Source organism: Dromiciops gliroides, chromosome 3, assembly GCF_019393635.1.
Source record: "Dromiciops gliroides isolate mDroGli1 chromosome 3, mDroGli1.pri, whole genome shotgun sequence".
Taxonomy (NCBI): Eukaryota; Metazoa; Chordata; class Mammalia; order Microbiotheria; family Microbiotheriidae; genus Dromiciops; species Dromiciops gliroides.
Window position 1 is genome coordinate 173,679,853 of NC_057863.1, and position 26,452 is coordinate 173,706,304.

At 40.2% G+C, this 26,452-nt stretch overlaps 1 protein-coding gene and 1 pseudogene across 3 annotated transcripts in view; both read left to right on the forward strand.

The window, feature by feature from the left end:
• Positions 1-17,379: 17,379 nt before the first annotated feature.
• Positions 17,380-26,452, forward strand: part of NAXD (NAD(P)HX dehydratase) — a 63,804-nt gene continuing 54,731 nt past the window's right edge. The window contains exons 1-2 of one of the 3 annotated variants that reach the window (XM_043996692.1): positions 19,004-19,520; positions 22,234-22,607. In XM_043996692.1, coding sequence (XP_043852627.1) covers positions 22,289-22,607 — 319 coding nt within the window. In that variant the 5' untranslated portion in view covers positions 19,004-19,520; positions 22,234-22,288. Of the gene's footprint in view, positions 17,576-19,003; positions 19,521-22,233; positions 22,608-25,366; positions 26,278-26,452 lie in introns of those variants that run through there. The other 2 variants (XM_043996691.1, XM_043996693.1) reach the window with 2 other exon arrangements.
• On the forward strand, positions 18,977-19,383 carry LOC122750046 (annotated as a pseudogene).

Genomic DNA, 26,452 nt, shown 5'->3' on the forward strand with positions numbered 1-26,452 from the left:
CTATCTAGCCGCCCCCGATGGGCATTCCTTTGATTTCCAATTCTTAGCCACCACAAAAAGAGCTGCTATAAATATTTTTGTACAAATAGGTCTTTTTCTCTTTTGGGGGATGACTAAGATGGTTGCTAAGGGCCATTCCAATTCTAAATCTGAGATTATAATAATAATAGCTAACATTTATATAGCACCTACTATATGTCAGCCACTGTGCTAAAAGCTTTACAAAGTACCTAGATCATAATTCTATGATTCAAATGTTCCTGACTCCAAAATTCCTTATAATTCTACTACATACCAACCTAAAAAAAATACACTTTACACAAACCCTATCACACATTAGCTAGCTATTCTGGAGCTTACAAACATCCATTTCAAAGCCTAAAAAATAAACCATAAGACAAGTATCACGGCCATGCTGAAGCCAGCTGGAACTACTTTCATAAGTTGATCATTCAATTTCTTCTGAAATTGGTAAATGCTACAAATCAGGGCTTTGTCTAGACTTTAAAATGTGATGAAAATGTTAATAAGGCAGATTAAACTTAAAAAATGTGTCATGGGCACATTCCCTATCCCTACCCCCATCGTCCCTCAAGAGAGTTGGTTGTTAAACATTTTATAAGCACACCCCTGACTATATGCCTGTAGCTATATTTCATGCTTTCAATCCTCTAATAGTCTTCCATCTTGTCTTTCTCTGAAAGAGCCTATTATAAATATTCCAAAGCTACACAAACAACTGAATCATGACTGTTTGGGCTAGAAACTCAATCATGCATCAGAGACAGGGCCCTGGAAGACCTGTCAGAATTTGAGGAGAGTGAATCCTTCCTGCTTGGCTGCTGAACACTCCTAATTTTGATTCATTGGTTTGGCATTTTAAACTGAAGGTGAGAACAAGGCAGTAGTAAACTATACACTTTCTTCTAAAACATTAATTTGTAATCAACATCCAAATTGTTCTTTAGTCTCAATTTTATTTTAGAATTTTATTTATTTATTTTTTAAAATAATAAACATTTTTATTTATAGTTTGGGGTTCCAATTTTTATCCCTCTTTCCCTTCCTCCCCTCCCCCCTCCCTGAGGTAGCAAACTATCAGATATGGGTTATGCATGTATGCTTATGTAAAACATGACCATATTTGTCATTTTGTACAAGAAAAATTGATTAAAAGAAAAAAAATGAAAGAAAGGAAAAATAGCATGCTTCAATTTGTCTTCCATCAGTATCAGTTCTTTCTTTGGAGGTGGACAGTATGTTTCTTCATTAGTCCTTTGGGATTGTCTTGGATCATTGTATTGTTGAGAATAGTCAAGTCATTCACAGTTCATCAAACAATATCGATGTCTCTGTGTAAATCTCACCTTCTAATTATTCTTCATTTCTACTGCTATAGAGAGGGGAGCAATAATAGGGGCTTTGTATTCTTATTTATCAGATATCATAAATGGTACCAAAAAGAAGCAAGAGACCATCCTGTTCCATAATGGTGGTGGGGGTATTGTTTTTGTTTTATGGAGCAATGAGAGTTAAGTGACTTGCCCAGGGTCACACAGCTAGTAAGTGTCAAGTGTATGAGGCCAGATTTGAACTCAGGTCTTCCTGAATTCATGGCCAGTGCTTTATCCACTGAATCACCTAGCTGCCCCCTACCCAACTGAGTTTTAACGAATCCAAATATAGCAGTGAACTTTTAATAGGGTTTAACATTACTGTATGAATTCTGCATGCAGAATTCAGTCTACATGTCCTCCTTGCCTTCTCACCTGCTGCCATATCAACTATTGGAAACGATTCTTCCCCATAAAAATCATCATCTCTCTTATGAGTAGAAAATAGAAACTCTCAAAAAGCCCAAGATGCTTCATTAGCTCTCCATGGCCTCCTGGATTGATTTTAAACTCTTTTTCCTATTTTCATGGAGGTCTGTCATTCTGCAAAAAAAAGATCTTAGACTCATGCCTAGCTCTTTAAATACTTCACCTGTTACCCTGTTACTTTGACTTTAGAAAAGAAGGCCTGCAGCTATGTTCATTAGATGTGAGAAACCAACGGCAAAGCATAAAACTCAGTCCAGACATGAGGGAAACAAAATGTAGAAGAAACAGGAAGTAGACCCCAGAGAGCCCACATTTATATTCATCGCCAACCCACAAGTCTCTCTTGGGTAATACTCCAATTATTTTCGGCAGGAGTCCTTATAACATGAGGAATCAGCCCCACAAGTTACACTTCCCTCTGTAACTACCTTGTGTTTGTTCTCTTTATAGTTATCTGCATAAACTCATCTCCTTTATTGGGGAACATGGGGTGTCCGGGGAGGGCTAGTACCTCTGGTGTGAGGGCTTGCCAAGCCCTTTTCAAAGCTGCTCATCTGTCACCCAACTCTTACCTGTGGCTCCAAGAAGCTGTAGCATGTACAGTGACTATATTCCGGTAAAACCATCTCAGCAGATGACTAAACTAGATGGAGGGTAACCTATGGGCCTCAAATCTGTGCGTGAGTTAGGGGAATGTCTACTGCAAGCATGTAAAGAATTCTCCTGGTGGAATGGATGGATGAGAACAATTTGTTCCAACGGCCACAAAGGCAAATGAAGCAGATTGCTGTAGAATGCTTATTGCTTGGTTAGAGATGGAAGAAGCCAAGATCATCCACTGCATCCTGGGCCATGAGCAGTCATCCTGACTTTTGTCCTGCTACTGGACTTCAATGACTCTGGAAGAGTGAGTGAGGCTGATGATCTTGTGCAATTCTGCCTCACTTTTTTTTTTTTTTTTTTGGCGAGGCAATGAGGGTTAAGTGACTTGCCCAGGTTCCCACAGCTAGTAAGTGTCAAGTGTCTGAAGCTGGATTTGAACTCAGGTCCTACTGAATCCAGGGCCAGTGCTTTATTCACTAAATCACCTAGCTGCCTCCAACTCTGCCTCATTTAAATCCAATTCACACACAAATCAAGACATCACCCAGTGATGACATTGGTCTTCTTAAAAACAAAGGATAGGGGCAGCTAGATGGCACAGTGGATAGAGCACTGGCCCTGGATTCAGGAGGACCTGAGTTCAAATCCAGCCTCAGACACTTAACACTTACTAGCTGTGTGACCCTGGGCAAGTCACTTAACCCTAATTGCCTCACTAAAAATAAATAAATAAATAAATAAATAAATAAATAAATTCCTTGAAGGAGAGATCGCTTCATTCTCTGTATTTATCACTGTAGCCTCTAGCAAAGTGCATGGTACATTAAATAGGGCCTTAATAAAAGTTTGTTGATAAATCTGTTGATTTGGACTAGACCAGTGATTGATTTACTTGGTGTAGGAAACTGCTGTTATTAAAAAATGCCATCTACCAATCCAGATCTGCAACTATTCTAAAATTTATACTCTTAGGGAATTATTTGGCGGTGCTGAGAGGAAGGCCTCACTATTTCCCCCACCCCTAACCTCCTTTCTGTCCTAGGCTTAGGCCTATGTGGTTTTTTTAAAGTATTTTATTATTTTCCAGTTACATGTAAAGATAATTTTCAATATTTGTTTCCATAGGGTTTTTAGTTCCAAAATTTTCTCCTACCCTCCCTTCCCTCCTCCTTCCCCAAGACAAAAAGCAGTCTGATATAGGTTATGGATGTACAATCATATTAAATATATTTCTACATTAGTCATATTATGAAAGAAGAATCAGAACACAAAGGAAAAACCTCAAAAAATAAAATTAAAAAACAGCCAAAAAGTATGGTTCAATCTGCATTCAGAATCCACAGTTCTTTTTTCTGGATGTGGAGAACATTTTCTATCATGAGTACTTTGAAATTGTTTTGGATTGTTGCACTGCTGAGAAGACCCAAGTCTACCACACTCTGTCACACTGTGTTTATACTGTATACAATGTTCTCCTAGTTCTGCTCATCTCACTCAGCATCAGTTCATGTAAATCCTTCCAGGTTTCTGTGAAATTCTCCTGCTCATTGTTTCTTACAGCACAATAGTATTCCATTACATTAATATACCACAACTTGTTTAGCTATTCCCCAATTGATGGGCATTCCCTCGATTTCCAATTCTTTGATACCACAAAGAGAGCTGCTATAAATATTTTTGTACGTGTGGGTCTTTTTCCCTCTTCTATGATCTTTGGGATACAGACTTAGTAGTGGTATTACTGTGGACCTATGTTTTCATTGGCATGATAAAGGAGCAGGTATTGAACTCACTTTGTCCTGACTCTAAACCTGTTATTCTTTCCACTATATTTGGTTTTCATATGCTACAAAAGAGGAAACTGAGATTCAAAGATATTAAGTATTAGGTCCAAGGTCACACTGTAAATGGTGATGGCGAAGCCAGGACCCAACTCAAGTCTTCCAACTGTAAGTCGTCATGCTTTCATAAGTTTTGCTGTTATGATGTGCTAAGAACTGAAGTCCATCCTTCAGTTAAATAGAGAGCTAAATTCCAAAATCTCTTACATGTCATCTCACCTTTGTGTATACAAAATTATTTACAACCAAATACTATCTCTATGCAGCTGCTGGATGCTGGGCTGGGTGAAGCTGGGAAAGTCATTTTATTTCTCAGAGCCTTAGGCAATGAAGCTACCAAGTCACCGAGGACTTACTTATCTGTAAAATTGGAGAGAATTTCTACCTTGAGATTTCCCCAAGAGCTCAGGCCAATAAAAAGGCTGAAAAGCTGAAGCTTCAATGGACAGAGAATCTATTCACTTACTGATTTTTTGTTGGGCTGATTCATTCATTTTCCTAATGGAATGATACACCTACACATACCAAAGCAGCATAAGGAGGTGCCTTGGTTTTTTTTTTTCCTTTTTTCTTTTTTCTTTTTTTGCCATGTTCTCTTGAAAAGTAACTCCTTTAGGGGGCAGCTAGGTGGTGCAATGGATAAAGCACTGGCTCTGGATTCAGGAGGACCTGAGTTCAAATCCAGCCTCAGGCACTTGACACTTACTAGTTGTGTGACCCTGGGCAAGTTACTTAACCCTCATTGCCCGGTCAAAAAACAAAACAACAACAACAACAAAAAAGTAAATTAACTCCTCAGGCAGTACTCAGGTGACTTGTAATAACAGGATCTCAAAGCCAGTGTATTGTTCTTTCAGAGCTTTCAAAAGGGAGTACAGCTTGGGAAAGGTGTCCTTGGCTGGCCTGAGGAAGGGAATGTAAGATAGTCTTAACCCCAGTGTCCCATGCAAAAAGGCCCTTCATAAATGCTTTTAGAACATGTGGATTTGCTTGAGATTTACTACCTTTTACATCATTAAGCCCATGAAGTTGACGGGAAGAAATTAAAGTGTGAAACAGAAAACTGATCAATGTCCCCATATTTCTCTTGTGAAGCCCCTGCGGTCTTCTTTGCAGCTGTCACATCATAATTGAGTGGTTGAAGATTCTATCCCATCTTGGAGTAAATCAATAAGTAAATCTACATTTTAATTGGTTGTTTTACATTTGTGCTTTTCAAAAGGACGCTGCAATCACTTGGAAACTACAGCCAACTTAATTTTTTCAGTGTGTTATATATTCTAAATCATCCCTTGGAAAAGCTAAAACTAACTAACCTCTGACTGGTTGTTCATAGTCCCGAGAATATTAAATTTGCTGACCCTGGATATAAATACATTTTTTTTCCTTCTGGCTATAACACCAATCTTATTCTTCTCAGTAGCAGAGCTAAAAATGAACACTTAATGTGTCACCAGGGACAGATCTGAAATTTAAGGCTCTTTCCTTACATATTACCACTTGCTATGATGAGTAGCTACTCCTAGTTAGATAATGAAATTAACAGTTTCTATTGCTTATTAGGAAAGTAAATTACTTTGTCAGTTCTAATGGTTAACCCAAACTCTTAACCTCAATCAGTTTTTAATTTCTTCTCTTAAACCATTCATCTCTACCCCTAGCTGAATTACTATTTCAAGTGACATTTTCCAAGTTCTGTAGGTCTATATTAAGAAAAGTATTTGGGGCAGCTAGGTGGCACAGTGGATAGAGCACTGGCCCTGGATTCAGGAGGACCTGAGTTCAAAGCCAGCCTCAGACACTTAACACTTAACTAGCTGTGTGACCCTGGGCAAGTCACTTAACCCCAATTGCCTCACCAAAAAAAAAAAAAAGAAAGAAAAGTATTTTCTGGGGCAGCTAGGTGGTGCAGTGGATGGAGCACTGGCCCTGGATTCAGGAGGACCTGAGTTCTAATCCAGCCTCAGACACTTGACACTTCACTAGGCAAGTCACTTAACCCTCATTGCCCAGCCCCCCCACCCCAAAAAAATTCTTCTTCAGTGCTGCTGGAACAGGATCAAGTATTATCAATTCACCTCCAACACAAGAAGAGGATTTTTCAGCTGATGAAATACTTCCATGATCTGTTATTTACTCCTTTAATGATCCCTCCAGCTAAGCATTATTTTCTTTCTGGATGATGACAGACTGAATCAGTGTTGTGTCATCTCAGAACCGAGTAAGGGGAATGGGGTAGGGGGGAAGATGTGGAGTATTTCCCTATTGTCCTTGCTTTAATCACTTATCTAGCCTGTCCCCTTCCTACTTTTCTAAATTTGCCTCAAGTGCCTGAATTCCCAGTGATGCCTCTGCTGGTGAAATCTGGTTAAAATACACATCAAGGGCAGCCTGAAAGGAAAAAAAAAAGATAGATGTTGCTACAGTACCTCATGGAACCTGAGAGGCTCTTTTTCTGTGGGAAATGGAGTAGGGTAGCAGTATTCCAAGACAGTCCCTGCTTGCCTCTTACATGATTATGTGGTTGTCATAAGGGACATAAAAGGAATTTTTTCAGAAATATAATTAAAAAAAAAAAAAACGAATCAATCTGAGAAGGATGCAAACTACTGCTCCTGCCAAAGTTGAACAGTTTGATTGCTCAAAGGGCCAGAAAAAGAACTTTGTTCCCCATGCCTCCCCATGCGGCATTGCTTTCTGCTAAGTGAACTTTCTGCTGGGTACCATATTGCTGCACATTGCATTGCTGCAATTCCCTGTCCCGTCTCCGTTGGGCTTTAGCTACACTCACCTGAGGTACTACCTCTTCCCCAAAGGAGAAATGGAGTCTGCCATATCTCTTTTTTCTTAGAGACTAAATGCTAAGTTTCAGCTCTTTTAGAAAAGTAGGTGGGGGCAGCGCCAGCCCTGGATTCAGGAGGACCTGAGTTCAAATTCAGACTCAGATACTTGACACTTACTAGCTGTGTGTCTCTGGGCATGTCACTTAACCCTCATTGCCCGGCAAAAAAAAAAAAAAGGTCCCTTTTTGCACTATGCTTCAATGGGACATTTATTATGCTCCTTTCATTAAGCAAACTTTTCAATTATGAAAAGGGCTGTACTTTACATTCATAAGTTAATTTCAAGTCAAGTCAGCAAGCACTTGCTCAGTGTGTTTGTTGTGCCAGGCACTGTGCAAAGTGCTGGGGATACAAATAGAAGCAAAAATACAGCCCCTGACCTCAAGGGGCTTACATTCTAATCTTTATGAACTTCAAGAAAATTCCCTGGGTTTTTAATGACTTTTGGTATTCCAAACATTTTAAATGACAATTTGAATCAGGACATGACTCAAAATTCTTATCCTTTGATTAGGGATCTGAGCATGATGGAACCTGTAGACCTTAAGGTTGAAATAGCAATTATTGGGGCAGCTAGGTGGTGTAGTGGATAAAGCACTGGCCCTGGATTCAAGAGGACCTGAGTTCAAATATGACCTCAGACACTTGACACTTACTAGCCGTGTGACCCTGGGCAAGTCACTTAACCCTTATTGCCCCACGCAAAAAAAAAAAATAGCAATTATTTCTTCCTTTTATTGTCTCTCCTAACCTAGAACCTAACATCTAATTATCCTTAGACATGTTAGTTACTAGTAGAGGAAGGGCATTTAGTTGGGAAATTTCTATTTTCTATAACCTGGTTCTATCCTTTCATTGAGACATTCAGAGAGAAATGGAAGGCAAAATCTTACCAGGAAGGCTAAGTCTATGTTTTGTTTTGTTTTAGTACAGTGCCACAAACATTTATCAAGTACCTGTTATGTACAAGGTACCATGCAAAAGTTATGGAGGATTTGAAGATGAATTAAGACAATGTTTCTGACTTGACCTTCAGTCTGTCTTAAGCTAAGCAGATATTTTGTTTTGAGTTTGGTTTCTTTTTTTTTTTTTTTGGCAGGGCAATTGGGGTTAAGTGTCTTGCCCAGGGTCACACAGCTAGTAAGTGTCTGAGGCCGGATTTGAACTCAGGTACTCCTGACTCCAGGGCCGGTGCTCTATCCACTGCGTCATCTAGCTGCCCCAAGTTTGGTTTCTTTTTTAAGCCCTAGTCTTCTCCCTCCCCTCCACACACCAATCTTCTCTTTTAACAGTATAATTAAAACAAAATGTCAAGGGGTAGTAAAAAAGCGCTTATAAGTTTAGAAGGCCTAGGCTCATATCTTGATCCTGCTACTTAACTATTTCTACAATCATGAGGATTTACTTTCCTTCTCTGGGACTCAGTTTCCTGTTATGTAAAATGAGAAAATAGGACTAAATTATGTCCAAGATATATTTCAACTCTAAATCTACAATCATGTCCAATGGCATATGCCTCATTCTATGGTACATACATGTAATCTTCCCTCCTCTTCTCTACTGAGAAGATAGAGGTTTAATGAGTTGTTAGCCAATAATCAATAAATCAGCCAATTAACAAATATTTATCAAGGACCTACTATGCACCAGGCTCTGTGCTGAGTGCACAACACCCCAGAGGAATTCATCCAACTGTTTTTGTCTCTTGCTTTATGAAACTTTGTTGAGAAACTGTTTGGTGAAGTCATTTAGAACCAGGAAAACAGAACTCAGATGAGCTTGGATCTTCAGTTTTCTCACTGCAAAATGAGCTAATGACTTATGTTCTACTTAAATCATAGCACTGATGGAGACTCAAGTGAGAGATGACATAGCATGGTGGAGAGAGGGCTAGATTTTGAGTTAGGGGAGATGAGTTCAAATCTTGCCACCAATATTCTGGTACTATGTGATGTTGAACAAACCTCTTCACTCCGGTGGACCTCTTTGGCTTCCTTCCTTCTAGAATGAAAGGGTTGGAATGGATACCTCTAAGGTCCTTCCAATTTTTCTTCTATGTCCTCCAAGATCAGATATATAAAAGGTCTTTGGAGATTGTAAAACAATGAACAACTGTGTGACAATTCTTAACCTGAGCTCAGAAAATATCTTGGACAAACAAGAAACAGTCATGACATTTTAGAATTTAGTAAATAGCAGTAATATGGGGACAGAGACTTTGTCTAAGAAATAGTAAACGCAGCCTTATAGTCAATAAAGCAATAAAAATATTGTGAGCAAAGAAGGGAAGAGCAAATTGGCCTGAAGGCTTAAATAAAATACTCAAACAGCTCTGCAGCTATTACCTTAAAGATTTATACATATAAATACAGTATATGCTTTGCTGGGCATGTGAAAATGTCATTAGAACCTTCCCAGGGCAAAGTTAGCAGCATATACAAAAGGATTCTATCATTGAATACCCCAGCACTCCCTGGACTCAGTAATATGCAGTTATGCTCATTATTCTGCTGTTGTCCAAAACATTTTGAGGAAACTTCTTTTAGACTGACCTTTAGGAGTCACTCAAGAACTAGAATCTTTATAGTCACATTTTGTTTTTGTTTTGTACCAAATATCAAAAATGACATCATCTAGCTTGATGACTCAATTTATTCAATAGACTTGCCTCTAAATTTCTTGTTCTTATTCAGTCCCATCAGTCATGTCTGACTTTTTGTGACTCCATTTGGGGTTTTCTTGACAAAGATACTAGAGTGGTTTGCCATTTCCTTCTTCAGCTCATTTTACAGATGAGGAAACTGAGGCAAGCAGAGTTTAAGGGACTGGCGCAGGGTCACACAGCCAGCAAATATGTGAGGCCGCATTTGAACTCAGGCCTTCCTGATCCACTGTGCCACCTACTCGCTCTCTAAATTTGGGTGAACTCAAAACCACCTTACTCCATTTAAGCTTGCTACCAAAACTAAGGTGAGAGCATGTCTCAATCAAACCATTACCTTAGAACATGGATTCTTACCTTAGGTTGCATAGATCCCCAAGGGGGTTATGGATAGATTTCAGGGTATCTATGAATCTAGATAGGAAAAACTTACATCTTTATCTTCAATAACCTAAATGAAATTTGGCATTTCTTTCCATTATGAATATAGATTAAATTTCATAAATTATTCTGACAAAGGGTCCGTAAGATTCACCGGGCTGCCAAAAGGGTCCATGACACACAAAAGGTTAAGAACTTCTGACTTAGTCTAAAGACCAAAAGGCCTCCGAATTTAGGCTGAGGTAATCTGACCACGCTCAGGGATTGTCTATAAATTATCCTGTTAACTGAGATGGGACTGAATTCCAGAAATGGAGCATGTGTGACTTCCTAGCACATCCCGACGTAGGAACATCCTGGGGGAGTGGGAGGGAGAAGGGTAGTAGAAGCTTTGCTTTTTCCTTGGCCAAGTCTGATTTCCCTCTTTTCAGAACTGTTGGTTCATAAATGTGAGTGAAAATAAGGGGATGTATACCAGAGATGTTATGAAGGTAGAAACAAGGTTTCACAGTGGATTGGATATGTGGGGTGAGTAAGAAGAAGGAATAATTTAAATTGGGAGCCTGGATGATGATTGGGATCGTGGTTATATCCTTGATAGTCTTAGGAAAGTTGGGAAGAGGGGAGAATTTGGAGTGAAAGGTAATGATTTCAACTTTCGCCAACCAAGGGAGAGCAATGTCCTAAAAATCCAGAGAAGAGAAAATATTCAGGAGGAGAATGGGATTTTAAAAGTGTCAAATGTCATAGAGCAATCAAGAAGGATGGCTAAGGAAAAAGTCAGTATTGCCAATTAAGAGGTCATCAGGGGATTATTTTTTTAAAACTGTGTACTTAGACTTAGAGAGGTTGTGATGTGTGACTGTGTGAGGAAGAATTATCCTCAATGATGAAATCAAGGATCCTTGAAGTATTGATTAAAGTATTTAAAACACAAGGCTGCTGAACAGAGAGATCTTCTCTATTTCCTTTCTCACACGTACCATCCAATATAACAAAAACAAAGTTTACTACTACCTAATGATGAAAATAAACTATCACAGAGCAACATGCACATACTGTTGATTAAGGACACTATGTTGAGGGATACATTTCTAGTTGGCAAGTCTTCCTAACTGGAATTGACTTAATTATAGAACACTTGCATTTATCCTCATTAGTAACCTGACATTCAAATAATAGATAGCTAGGCTGTCTAGTCACCCGAAAGAAAACAGCATTGTAAACATGCTAGTACATAGAGTACTTAGACACAGCCTGAGCAAGTTTTATTCCTGTAGTGCAAAATTAATACTAGTTTGCATGATTAAATAAATTAAAGTAGCCATAGAGCTAGCTAAGTGAGTATGTCATGCTTTTCCTTTTTTACAGGGGAAGTGTAGACCTGTGATTTCTTTAGTACGAGGGACTCCCAGTATGGCAACTCTTTCCACTGATATAGAAAGCTTAAAAAAAAAAAACCCAGCTAAGTTCATGGTCTTAGATAGTGGTCTGAAACACTAGAAGGTGATATGGTTGGCCCAAAGTCACACAGCTAGAATCTGTTAAAGTACCTAGGTCTTTGTACCTTTCTCACTATTGCCAAAGCAGTGCATAGAGTGCCAGACCTGAAGTCAGGAAGACCTAAGTTCAAATCTAGCCTCAGACACTTACTAGCTGTGTGACCATAGGCAAGTCACTTAACCTTGTTTGCCTCAGTTTTCTCATCTGTAAAATGAGTTAGAGAAGGACATGGCAAACCACTCTAGCATCTTTGCCAAAAAAAAAAAAAATCAAACAAAACCAAACCCAAATAAGGTCACAAAGAGTCAGACACAATTGAACAACAACAACAATTTAGCATTGTGTCCGGCACATATTGAGTGCTATATAAATGTTAGCTATTTATTATTATTTTGTTTGTTTGACAGTTCTAGAAAATTATATTCACGTTCCATAACTCTATGGAATTATATTAAAGTATCATACAGGTACTTCATTCTTTTTATTATAACAATCCAGTAAGATGACATGAAAGAAAACTTGTGTGGAACAGACTGAGCCTGTCAGTGGATTTTGTGATTTGCTGGCAATGTTACTTTTTTTTTCTCTCCCTACCATTACGGCAGCATCATTGGGCTAATTCCTCCTTCACTTTTCTAGGCAGATATCCAACTGAAGTTGAAAACCAGTTCTGCATATTACATTATTCTTGCTTGGGTAATCATCACTGGTTGTATTAGCATAAAACATTTCAACTTCCTTATTCCTAAAACAATATACTTTACAGAAATGGTTTTTGCTTACTGGCCCATTAATGCATTTGTTGTTATTGGCCAAGAAAGAGCTTAGTTTCACCTTCCTTGTTTCTTATATGGTGAAATGGACCTGAAACAAGGTCTAAACATTGCTCTGCCATTGATCTTCTTTTGAAATGAGAAAGAAACCTCATGAACTTACTAAAAGAGCAGTGAGGAATACATGGATCAAAAACACCGATTTGTGGCATCTTTTTGTTGCTACCTTTTATTTTATTTTATTTTATTTTCAAGGCAATGGGGGTCACACAGCTAGTAAGTGTCAAGTGTCTGAGGCTGGATTTGAACTCAGGTCCTCCTGAATACAGGGCCGGTGCTTTATCCATGGTGCCACCTAGCGGCCCCCGCTACCTTTTATTTTTTGACCCTTGAATAGAATGAAGGAGAAATCCAGTACTCACCATTAACTATTTTTTTAAACCTTTCTACATGTTTTCCCTGCATTTTTCTTCAATTTGTCCATGGAGGCATGATTATTAAACACTTTTTAACACCAAGTAGATGTGAAAGCTCTACATTGAGAGTTGGAAGGCACCTTAGGAGTCCACTGAGCCCCATCTTATTTTTATGATATACATACTAACAATCTTATGCAAGCAAAGACTTTAACAACACTTTATTTTCTCTTTGATTGTATCAATAAAAATTCAAATACACTTAACAAAGTTGAAATCAAATAAAGGAGTTTCTGCACTTGGTTGACCATATAACTTCATATCATAAATTTGTAAAATTTGAAGCTGCCTGATCAATTCTATGTAAGTATTTTTCCTCTCTTTTTTATTTTTTGCAAAAGAGTATTACATTACAAATACAATAAAGAGCTTAGAAAATAGTAGAGGCTTAGAAATGTTTATTAATTGGGGCAGCTAGGTGTCACAATGGATAGAGCACTGCCCTGGAGTCAGGAGGACCTGAGTTCAAATCCGGCCTCAGACACTTAACACTTACTAGTTGTGTGACCCTGGGCAAGTCACTTAACCCCAACTGCCTCACTAAAAAAACAAAACAAAACAAAATTTATTGAGTGATCCACATTACTTATCAATTCTATTACACAATCATAGAATTTAGAAGTAGAAGGGGCTTTAGTGTTTACCTAGTCCCAATTTCTCATTTTAGAGAAAAAGAAATTGAAATCCAAAAAGATAAAGTGACTTATAAGTTTTTTTCATTTAATGTAATTTTTATTCTAGATTTAACAAACAGCATATAAAGTAAGCATTCTCATATACATAGAAAATAGAGACTTGTATGTGAAACTGAATTTCCATTATAGCTAGGGGGCTTCGTGGTGCACAGGCCTGGAGTCAGGAAGACCTGAGTTCAAATCCAATCCTCAGACACTTAGTAGTTATATGACCCTGGGCAAATCAATTAAACTCTGTATGCCTCAGTTTCTTCACCTATAAAATGGGGGTTATAATAGCACCTACCTCCCTGGGTTGTACTGAGGATCAAATGAGATAATAATTGTAAAGTGCTTAGCATAGTTCCAGGCATATAATAGGTGCTTAATAAATGATTGTTTCCTTCCTTGTGGCCTGGGCAAAGATACCAAGATGGAATATGAGGGCCAGTAAAAAAGGTCAGTTTGACTAGCCTAGAAAGTATGTGAAAGGGAGTAATGTTCAATAAGCCCAGAAAGCTAGGCTGGGGCAGACTTGAGTGTGGCTCTTTGGGTAATTACCCATGCATCTTGTGGCTGGAGCCCCCATTCAATCTAATCTCTATTGTGAGGACATATAGTTCAAATTTATTCAACAACTATTTCTTAAGCACGGGCCATTTTGTACAAAGTGCTGTGCTAGGTATTGGACATACAATGACAGAAACAAATCTACCTGCCCTCAGGAAGCTTACAAGGAACTCAAATATGCGACACAAATCCAAAAGCAAAAGCATTTAAAACATAAAACATAAATAACAAGGAAGAGAAATAAATAGTAAGAGCATTTGCAACATTCATATGCAATTGGAAGCCAGCTCCTATACCAGGAGACTCATAAATGCAATTTGCCTTCAATGCTTATGATTCTTTAGCAGAACAGGAGAAAGAAATAACAGCTTCAGCAGTACAATGCTGCTTGCTTCTTGGAGATTTCTTAGAAGTCTCTTTAGGCAGCTTGACCCCTTGAGATAGATTGGAGAAATGTAAAAACCCTCGGAGTCTAAAATCATTGGAGTCCTGTACTGAATATTGGGTTCAGTGATACCATCATCATATTATTTCATTTGGTTCTCATTTACCTGTCCTTTCACTCACCCAGCCCTGGTTCTAAAAATAGTTTTTTTTTTTGATATGTAACTCAGGCTTCTCTGGGCATGCCCAGTTCACCTAAAATGGAGATGCTATTGAGCATGTCTACTTTGCCTAACAAGGAGCTCCCTCTATCCCCAAAATGTGGGAGGTATAATCTTCCTCCCTTTGCACTATTTGAGTCTTTGAGGAGGGGAAGGAGATTTCATAGTTTATCCTGGTTCCCAAAGAGCACAGTCCCATTTCCAAACCTAAAACCTGCCTCTGTCTCAAGTCCCAAGCACCTGGCTGCCATTTTGGGCTAGCTGGCTCAAAATCACCATAGCTCTTACTCCTGGGCCCTTCCTGGGTCACCTCAGGCACACCAAACTGAGGAAGACTATTAAAAAAGAGACACTGCCAGGTTGGTTTCTAAGAGTCCAGGGGGAGCGAGGGAAGGAACATCCTTTCCTTCTCACTATTCCCCACTTCAATTTTCATTGGTCAATGGAGTCTTCAATGTGGATGAACTCTGAACACAGCCAATAAGAGAGCAGCAGAAAAGTAGCCAGGGAAAAGAGACTCAGTCTCACCAGTTTTAAAGATATAGGCAGTCAATCAAAGGAGGCTACCACCTCCACCCACATGGTAGAGGACCCAGAGACCTCTATGGTAGGCAATCTAGGATGGATTGAGGAAGTAATCAAAATTATTGGATACTTTAAAGTACAATTCTTGGGAAAATATATCCATCTATTTTATTGAAAACAAAGTTCAAATCAAAGTCTAGAAATATTAAAAACTGGCATTGAGGGGGCAGCTAGGTGGTGCAGAGGATAGAGCCCCGACCCTGGAGTCAGGAGTACCTGAGTTCAAATCCGACCTCAGACACTTAACACTTACTAGCTGTGTGACCCTGGGCAAGTCACTTAACCCCAATTGCCTCACTAAAAAAAAAGAAAAAACAACAAAAAAACTGGCATTGAATTTTTTCCAGCTGGTGGGAAGTGATAGAAGAAGAATATGCAGTTGAAAGATTACCATTATGTAATGGACCCAGACAGAGGTGGCACAAAGAGAATAAATTGCTACTGGGGGGAAAGGCCTAGAACCCACATTGGAGGGAGGAGTTTGGTATTTACGTTCCCCAATACTGATTGAATGCTCCCTACCAGCCAGCCCTTCCCTCTGCAGATAAGAGTAGAGGAAGCCATGCACTTGGCACTGAGGGGCTGTGAGCACCAAGCCCTTCTCTTCAGCAGAGGGTTCTGGCCCTTTGACAAGAAATTCAACACAGTGATTATTTGTTATTCTGTTATTTTTTACTTTAAAATTTTGTTTTTGTTTTAAATTGTGCTGAATTCTTAATTTTAATTAAAATACAGGCTAAGAAAAAAATAAGACAAGTCATCTTTGTAAAACTGTTTCAATACCAGGAACTGTTGAAGATTCTTACTCTTCTCCAACAGAATGCTAAGGTTTCCTTGTGGGTTGGCTCAGATAAAGTACTAAATAAAGTGTTCAAACATCAGAATAGGCTTCCCCCAAATACTCAAAAGACTGATATTCATTTCTAGGCTGCATTCCTGACTCTCTGGAATTTCTCTGCCATGGATGCCAGAGAAATGGCTTCACCCTGGAAGTTCATTGTACCTCTGGACTTCTTGCACTGAAAGGATCTTTGTGGCCACTTCCTTTGATTGGCTGGTTCTTCCTACAGCCTGCATTTTAAGGAAGACACCAAGGCCAGCCGTGTTTTCATTCCTCTCCAAGTGGTAGCCCTATTTTCCCCTAGAAGGGACTCCTTCCTCCTTCCATCATCTTCAACTTTCTTGAGGCAGCTAGGTGGTCCAGTAGATAGAGAGCTAGACTTGTAGTCAGGAAGCTCTAAGTTAAAATCTAGCCTCATACACTTGCTGGCTGTATCTCTTCATTTGTAAAATAAGGATAATAATAACGTACTTCCCAGGGTTGTTACTTGTCTTACTTCTACTCTATATGGATCTATGTACTTATTTATTTACATGTTGTCTTCCCCATTAGTAAGCTCCTGGATTGCTGGAACCGTTTTTTTTTGTTTGTTTTTTGATTGCATATGCATATCCTTGTGGTTAGCACAGTGCCTGGCATATAGTAGGTGCTTAATAAATGCTTGCTGACTTGACAGAATTCTTTGCAAGCACAGGTTTGCATGAGCATATCTTTAACTCTTCCTACTCATTTTCTATTCGCTGTACAACACTCTTCTCACCTCCCTCCCCCCCCCAAAGAAAACAAAAAAGAACACTAAAGAGGATGGCAAAGGTAAGCCAGAAAAAAAAAAAAACACAAAAGAGAACCAACAAACAATGCCTAGGCTTACAGGCTTGCAACGAGCTTCACAAGAAACACTATCCTGGGAAAAGACTATTAATTGGAAAAGCTTGGATGGAGTTTTCTGCCTGTGATGTCAATCGCGAAGGTTTGGAGCAGTGATTGGCTGAGTGGGTTAGAGGCTGAACTCCCTCTGTGGGAGAGCCAGAGAAAAGAGACAGAGACCCAGCGGTGGAAACGTGCTTCCTGCTGGCAGTGTTTGGACAGCGGCAAACCCGGAAGAGGGTCCCAATGATCGTGATTAAACGCTTCTGTGGTTTGTTAGCCCGAGTTGGTCCCAACCCCCTCGCTGGCAAACTAGGTAAGAGGCGATTCAGGCCCCGATAGGGGGAGGGGAAAGACTGTGTGTGTAAAAAAAAAGAAAAGAAAAACAGTTTTCTGTCCCGATTCACTGCCTGCGGGAGATGATAATTTGGGGGGAAATGGGGGCTAGAGCCGTGGGGGTGTCTCTAGCGGCCGCGGCTGCGGTGCTCTCGGCTCTGCTCGTCTCTCCCTGGCTGACGCTGGATTCAGGTACACGCAGGAGCCGTCGTGGACTTTTCTCTCTGGCAGGGACGGTGGGGTGGAGGGCAGGAAGCTAGCGCTGTGCCCCCATTTGCTGCGGAGCCCGACGAGAAGGGCCTGCCTGCTAGGGCAGTGCGGGGGAAGGGGAGGCGCGTTGTAAGCGGCCTCCAGCTGCAGATTTCGTGGGGTGAGTGGAGTGGGGGCGAGCGAGATCCTGGAGGGGGGAGTGTGAACTAGTGAGAGATTAGCCTCATCCCCTAATGAAACCTCGGCCTCCTTCGCAATAGCCTCATTTCTAGATCCCAGCCAAGAGCAAGGGAAAATGGCTGGGGCGCACTGTCTCTGTGGCTGGTCCGGACCCCGAGGGCGACGCGTAGCCTTTGGGTGGCTGGTCCGCGGGGGTATTCCTGGCCTAGCACCCCTTTCCTGGGGCTTCGAGGGGGCGGGGCGCCCCCTTCCCCCACTTTGCGGGAGGTAGGCGGGCCGGTTGGTGCGTGAGCAGGAGCGCAGGGAGGCTGGCGCTGGGGTGTGCGCGGTGAGGTAGAGCGCACGGCCAGATGACGGAGCTCCGGGGACTGGAGGGGGTAGAGGGAGGAGACGTGGAAGGGAAGGGGTGTGTCTGTTTACGAGCAGGGGGCGGGGAAGGGAGGTCCAATGTGCTTAGCCCAGCCTACCTGCAAGCGCTGATCTGGGAGAGGTAGCTAGTCTGTGCGCCTCTGAGAGAAAGGGAGATGGAGACGGAGGCCTGGCAGAGCGCGTTGGCAGCGGCTCCCGCAGCTGCTGGAGGGCGCGTACAGCTGTGCGGCGCTGCTGCGGGGGTGCTGAGCTGGAGGACAGCTGGGACCGGGGCACAGAAGCAGCTCAGCCGCACCGCCAAGGGGCTTCGCGCTGCGCCCAGCTTGGGGGTGGGGCTGGGGGGCGCAGCGGCCGGGGGAGGCTAGGATAGATCATCGATAAGCGGGGGAAACGGTGGGTTTTCGATGCATTGGGAAGAAGCAGTGCAGAAAACTGCGGTGGCTGCAGTCTGGGTGTCTGTGCTCGGCCGCCTCTTACAGTAGATTTGCTTGTGAACCAGCACCGCTGCCTCTCCGCCCCTTTTAAACTTTGTCCCCCCCCCCCCCCTCCACCAGTTGGGTTCCCCAGCCAGAACCGTAAAAAACCCCGAGAGTGCTTGGGTCCCACAACTTCACGCTTTGTCGATTGCCTCTTTGCCTCCCTGTGCGTGACAGCTTCCCGGTTTGATGTGTTTGTAGATTGCTTTTCCCTCCCGTCCTCCCTCTCTTTTCCCCTTTTTGTTTGCTCTGATACATGTGTCTTTCTCCATCTCCCCCAAACCCTGGGAAGAGGACTGGGAGGGGGGACGATCGGCCTCTCCCCCGACTCCATCCTGGGAAGGAGGACGGAGTAATAATGATCACCAACACCTGGGGATTCCTGTGGTCAGACTTGGAGACCCGTACCCTCCTGGGCATCCGGGGCGAAGCAGACGTTCAGTCGGCTCTAGCTGGCAACTTTCGGAATGGCCGTGTGTACCGGAACGTGGCCTGCCGCCTGGGGGAGATGGGATTCCACCATAGCCCTGAGCAGTGCTAGTATCAAAGGCGACAGAGAGTACTACCGGGCAAAGGACGGCTTCAAAAAGAACGGACACGCGCACAAGATCTGCAAGTTACTAAGATGAGATGGATCGCATTCTCAGTAGCAGGGCTCCGGAGTGGTCTGAGCAGGACCTTCGGGCAGGCGATGGGCCTGCTGTAGCCATTAGGGCAAGAGTGAGAACCGGTTTCGTCTCCTCCCACAGCCTAGTAGCATCCTAGAGATATCAAACGAGAAAGATGGACAGGGGCAGGCTGGAGCCTCCCCTTGAGAACTTGGTGGGCAAGAGCTCTTCCTTTGCCGAGGGCCCCATCAAAGTGGAGCATCCCCCCATTCGCCATCCCGTCACGCAGCTGTGGTGAGTACTGTTCCAGGGCCTGCATATCTTGGCTGGGGATGGGGCAGATGAGTGAACGATGAGGAATACCATAATGCCTAGGGTGCCTCTTGGTTAATTAGGTTCGACCCTTGTCCCAGCATCTCTTATTGTTCTCTTTCACCTTTTACTAAATAGATTCAACTACTAGACGGCTTCTGGTAGGGAGGGGTACCATTGACTTTTGGAAATTATTTTGGCTTAAACTTAATATTTGCTTCTTCGTAAGACCAATTTAAATATTTCCTTTGCCTTACTGTGAGACAAGAATGAAAAAGAGATTGTTATATCCTTTTTTATAAAAAAAAATTACCTTGTTAAACATGAACTGAACAAGGTGACTTGAATTTTTTTCACTTTTGATTCTTTGGCAATTCAATTTCCTGACTGACTTGTAAAAAACTTTTTTCATGAACAGCTGTTTTCTTACCTTTATCTAATCACTAGAAAGTTCAATAAGTTTTATTTCAGTGATCACTTTTGTTGTTATTGTTGTTTTTGTTTTTTGTGGGGCAATGAGGGTTAAGTGTCTCGTCCAGGGTCACACAGATAGTAAGGGTCAAGTGTTTGATGCTGGATTTGAACTGAGGTCCTCCTGAATCCAGGGCCAGTAAATTATTCATTGCACCTAGCTGTCCCCTCAGTGATCACTTTTAAATATATTTCTTGTGTATTTGAAGTTTTGTTTTCTTGAAACTTTTTTTTTTGTAGTTAGCAGGGAGGAAATTCTCTGAACATGTTTGAGGTTTCACCATAAAAATTGACTTCCAAAAACTAAAAAATAAGAGCCCCAAAGCCCAGGTTAGTGATTCCTTGGCCCAAGTTTGGAGATTCCCCCCTCCCTTCAGTTATCTCAAAACAAAAATAATTGAAGCACTTTAAAATTTGCCATTTGGCACACTTAGGAGGAAGGAGGGGGTGATTACCAAAGATCGAACCTTCCAAAAAGTTGGGATTTATTGGCAAAAATAATTCTAGAAAGCAGTCCAGTTTAAGTATGTATACTTTCCTGACTGTCTAGTTCATTATTCCTTTTGTTTTTTAATTTAGTGATCTTTAATTTTGATTTTTTTTTCCCCTAAAGCCTAAGGTCGTCATAATGATATTGCTTATAAGATGATATTTGAGTTGCCTCTCCTCAAAGCCTGTATTCCTTCAGAAAGCTAATGTTTGCATTAGAATATTTCTAAATACAAATCCAATTAATTTATGAAAGTATACTTAAGACCTAGTGTGATTGACAAGAGTTTTTACTGGCCAACTTAAGTGACCTTCCATATACATTTGGCACTCCTTCAGTTAGAAAATGGTAAAAAATACTCTTCTGTCTTGTTTAATTTTCAGGATGAAGCACAAGATCTTAAGAGACTGTACTTTTTTCCCCACAAACTGCTACTCTAGGATGAGTGAAAATGCAGTGTGTCTGAAGGAGAGATGGTTTTCACACATCTTTTCAGTGTCCTTGTGAACTATATATTATGCACAAATAATTGAACCTAGATCTCCCTCCCACTAAAAAGCAAATTGGACATTAACCTTAACTTTGATAATGTTGTCCTCCTGCCTCCACTGACTATTTTCACAATTTTTTTTCCTCCAGTTAGCTTTGTAAAACATTTCTGTGTGATTGCAGGCAAAGTTTTTTCTTTTCTTGGATGAAGGAGTTTTTTTTTTTTTTTAAGAGAAGTGGACCAGAAGCCCTTTATTTTTTTGTGAGTCTTGGACCCCTTAAGCAGTTGGCTGTTGAAGCTTGTGAATCTCTTCTCAAACTACTGTTTTTAAATGCATAACATAAAATATGTAGAATTACAAAGGAAACCAAATATTTATATAGTTATCAATTAAAAAAAAAAACACTGGGCAGCTAGGTGGCGCAGTGGATAGAGCACCGGCCCTGGAGTCAGGAGTACCTGAGTTCAAATCCAGCTTCAGACACTTAACACTTACTAGCTGTGTGACCCTGGGCAAGTCACTTAACCCCAATTGCCTCACTTAAAAAAAAAAAGCAACACTGACAAATTGATGGATCCAACATTAAGAGCCCTTAATCTAGAACTAGAAAAGACCTTAGATTCTACCTGGAGAGGTTAAGTGATTTACCAGTGTCAGAGGCGGGATTTCAAAAAGCAACAAGGAAAAGAAAGCATATGTTATCATGACCCAATTCTATTCATAGAATCATAAATATAGAGATGAAAAGGACCTCAGAAGGCAACTACTACAACTTTTGCATTTTATAGAGGAGGAAACTGAGACCGAGGGAGAGTAGGTGATTTACTCAAGGACACACAGAAAGTTTCAGAGGCAATGTTTGAACTCAGTTCCTTTGACTCCAGAGCCAATGGTCTTTCCATTGTACTCCCCTCCCTCCTAATTCAATTCATTCCAATTCAACAAATAACTGATGCTCTGAAGGAGTTTTTTTTAAAAAAAACAGATCAGAAAATCCCTCCTATGTGACAGTTATAGCCATATCGGAAAAGATGACATTGATTTATCTGTGTGTGTGTGTGTGTGTGTGTGTGTGTGTGTGTGTGTGTGTAAAAAACAGTCTTGTTACATATTTGCCACTTAAGTAATAATTATTATTCAAGTATTTTGATGAAAGTTTCTGTTGAGCTGAAGTCAAATGACCGTACACTTGATCAAAGTTGATTTTGTGTGTGTGCTTATTCAAATCTATGTTTTGATTCAGGCTTTAAGCATATCCATGGAGAGACCAACACACTACCTCTGCCTCAGTCAAAAAGATGGGAAAAACGCCATGCCAACATGACCCCGGACAAATGATGGAGAAGTTGTTGCAACAAAGTATGGCTATAGAAGAAAAGCTTTACAGATATAAGAAGCCGAGGTTTAGAGTTGAGGACAAGCGTCGAGAAACTGAGCATGCCCGAGGAGAGCTTCAGATGTTGCAAGTATTAGGACAAATGTTAGCTGGAGTTTCTTCAACCATGACACAAAGGTCACAGTCCAGACCACCCAGTCCACCTCAGAGAGAAAACCATCATCTCCATGGAGAGAATATTAATTATAATATTATGGCAACCACACTTTCTCCATCCATAGGTACTGCATTTTGTAGTATAGCTAAAGAGTAAAAGTAAAGCTTTTGTTTTGAAAAGCATTTACAATTATCCCTTCCACATTGAGGGGGTTAGGGGCATGAGGCCCCCTATGATCTGGAAAATCCATGTAAAAATTGTTGGCTCTTCCTACATACCTGTGAAGAAGTCTGAATTCTGTCTTTTTCTTTTATGGGGTGTTGACAGTACCTTATTGTAAAATTTGGGTTAAGTATTTGGTCATAGGCTCTGTGTCGTCTGCTGGCTTTTGTGTGTCATCTGCGTCTTCCACAAAACTCCCCTCAGATTCCCATTTCTTATGCTGGCCTGAGATATATTGAAATCACAATGGGGGAAGTCAGATGTGGAAGGGATAACTGTAGCGATCCAAGGCTTCTAGTCCTGTTGGAGGAAAGTGGAAGGATCGCTGAATATTGGATGGTGATTTATGTAGGGTTTTTTTGTATTTGATATAAAATATTCCACGCCTTGTCTTTAGTGGTGATTTTTCAGAGCAAATGAGATTTACATTATTAGTAATAAAGGCAAGTGTTATACAATGTAAGCCCATTATAAATCTAGCAGAAGGTGCTTGTCTAAGAAATTTATTACCCACAATTCCTCTTGTTAGTGCCAAGAATAAAAGAAGACATTTTCCAAATTTAAATTTTACTTTTAGGGTATTTTTCATCTTGGGCTACTTGTTATAAATGTTAAAGGCTAACATCAAGCAATAAATTAAGTTCTAACCAAATTGCTATCATCTGTTGTGTTTCAGTAATATTATATTTTAGTGGGTTATAAATATTTAAATTGAAGCACTTGTCACAAATGTTTAGATCACAGGTATATTTTTAAGACTTTGAAAGTTAAAAAAGAATGTTTGCACCACTATGTGTAAATGCTTTAACCGAATACAGATAAATAGCTCATTCTCAGATGATAATCTAATTAGGATTATTTATTACTGTGGTCAAGACACTCATTTTGCAAGTTAATGTTCCTGATATCTAAATAAATCTCCTCTTTCTTCTTTCTCTATGCACAGTAGATATTTCTTGATATCCTAACCTTTTCCATCTAATAATCCCATAGAAATTCTTTGTGGAAACATCACTCTTTTCAGTTACAATTGACCTTTACAAACTACTTTTTAGACATAACAGAGAAAGAAGCATGCTCTTGAAGACTAGAAAATATGACATATTTCACAGTTAATCAGTTTTGCCTGTGTGAAAAATATTGACTCTCCAAAGACTTTCTTGGAGTAGAGAAACATTTAACAGTATTTTAAATCCTGATTTTATGCAGGTTTATACCCTGTGTATCCACTGGCTACTGCAAGCGTTCCTAAACATTTTGTCTTATAGAACCTTTTGGCAGTCTAGTAAAATTTATAGACTCCTGCTTGGAATAATGTTTTATTTTTTAAAATTAAAATATAAGAAAATGCTAAATTGTAGTTAGAGGCTAGTTAACATAAAATAAAGATGGACTTTTTTTCAATACAAGTTCAGGGTCTCTCATCAATCTATGCTTTAACCCCTGGGGGTCCATGGACCCCAGGTTAAAAGCCTTTGGGATAGACCTTAAACTAGTGTTAGAAAATATGAGATAACTAGCATATATAATACATTTGGTATGCTAATGATTCTTTGCTTCCCCCCCCCCCTGCTTTTTCTTCATTTATCTATTTTCAGGTAAGAGTGTTGGGAGAATTATATGTGAGGAAGACATTTTTAAGTATACCATTTATCTTTTTACTTAGAAACAATAGTACTATAGAATGATATATTATTGATACCAGAGATCTTAGAGAATGTGTTTCCTAATGAGATTGGCATAGTTACTTGTGGTTGAGTAATTGCATTTGCCTTAGAAATGATGTGATGTTAAAGACTGCAATAGCAAGTCACACAATGGCTATTGCTATGCTTGTATAAATACACAGTAAATCAAATTGTATAACTTTTAAAATTGTGTAGTACAGTTAAATGTGTTTTTTGTAGATTTGGAGAGTTAACCTGCAAGGGATATAAATCTCTATTTTGGTCTATATATAAAGAGCCAGTATGAATGAATACACAGACACAGACACACACACACACACAGACACACAGACACAGACACAGACACACACACACACACAGAGTTAATCCCTTCCACATCGTGACTTTCCCCCATCATGGTTTCATTATATCATGGGTTGGCATTAGAAGTTACTATAAATGGGAATTTTGGGGGAGTTTTGCAGAAGCCATGGATGATATGCGAAGGCTAGCAAATGACACAGAAAAAGTTTAGAAACTCAGAAATGCGTAAAATAAATGTATTGTATAATATCAATCTATTTTATCTTTTTTGGGGGGTGGGGCAATAAGGGTTAAGTGACTTGCCCAGGGTCACAGACCTAGTAAGTGTCAAGTGTCTGAGGTTGGATTTGAACTCAGGTCCTCCTGAATTCAGGGCCAGTGCTTTATCCACTGCACCACCTAGCTGCCCTCTATTTTATTTTTTAATATCATAAGTATACACAAATTATTTTTTAAAGTTAACATAAGTTAATAGTTTGTGAAAACATGAAAGCCAGCAGATGACACACAAAGGCTAGAAATATAGAGCTATCTTAAAAAGTTTAGTAACTCAAATGCATAAATTGTATGTACTGCTATGCATAACATTACCTGTACAGTATGTATTTTACTGTTTGATAACATAAATGAACAGCTGCACAATTTTTTTTTCTTAAAATTAAATTTGTAGTAAAAGAACTGCGGTTCTACACACTGGTTTGGGGATGCCAAGCGTGTTTACAGCAATCTCTCACGTGACATCTCTCGGTGATCTCGCAGTGGTCTTTGCATCTTGATTTTCTCATATCTTGTGTCCTTTAAACACCAAAAACTCTATTAAAATCATGGGTCCCAAGCGTAAAGTTCCTAGAGGTTCGGAAAGTGCTCCCAAGAAACAGAGGAAAGTGATGAACTTGAAGGAAAAAGTAGATTTGTTAGATATGCTTCGTTCAGGCAAAACGGCTGCTGCGGTTGGCCGCCACTATGGCGTTAATGAGTCTACTGTAAGGCATATCAAGAAAAAAGAGAAGGAAATCCGTGAAGCCATTGCTGCAGCTACACCAGCGACTGCAAAACATTTGCATAAGCCACGAGATCCAAATCTCTCTCGTGTAGAAAATGCAACATTCTTTTGGGTGCAGGATTGTTATGAAAAAGGCATTCCTGTAGACTCTGGCATCATTCGAGGAAAGGCTAAGTCATTATATGATTTCCTAAAGAAAAGTGAAGGTGAAGGGTCTACCTCTACAGATTTTCAGGCCAGCAAAGGCTGGTTTGAAAATTTTAAGAAAAGGTTTAACCTATGCAATGTAAAAGTAAAACAAGAGGCAGCATCTGCTGATCAAGAGACAGTGCCTGTCCATCAAGAGGCAGCGTCTGTCCATCAAGAGACAGTGCCTGTCCATCAAGAGGCAGTGTCTGTCCATCAAGAGTCAGCATCTGTCCATCAAGAGGCAGCATCTGTCCATCAAGAAGCAGCATCTGTCCATCAAGAAGCGTCTAGGGAGTTTCCAGAAACCTCGGAGGAAATGGTTGAAGAGAAAGGCAACATTCAGCTTTTTCATCTCAAGTTAGAGTGCACAGATGTACCAGAGGTTAATGGTGAGTATCAATAGGGAATTTCAAAGGTTTTTAAAAAAATGTCTTTTGTTATACATGCAGTATGTTCAGTATTATTCTCAAATTTGTTGCGTTTTAAAATTTTCTTCATACTTATTTTGTATTTTTTAATTTCTTTTTCATACAGTATTTTTATTTAACATTGACCTACATATAG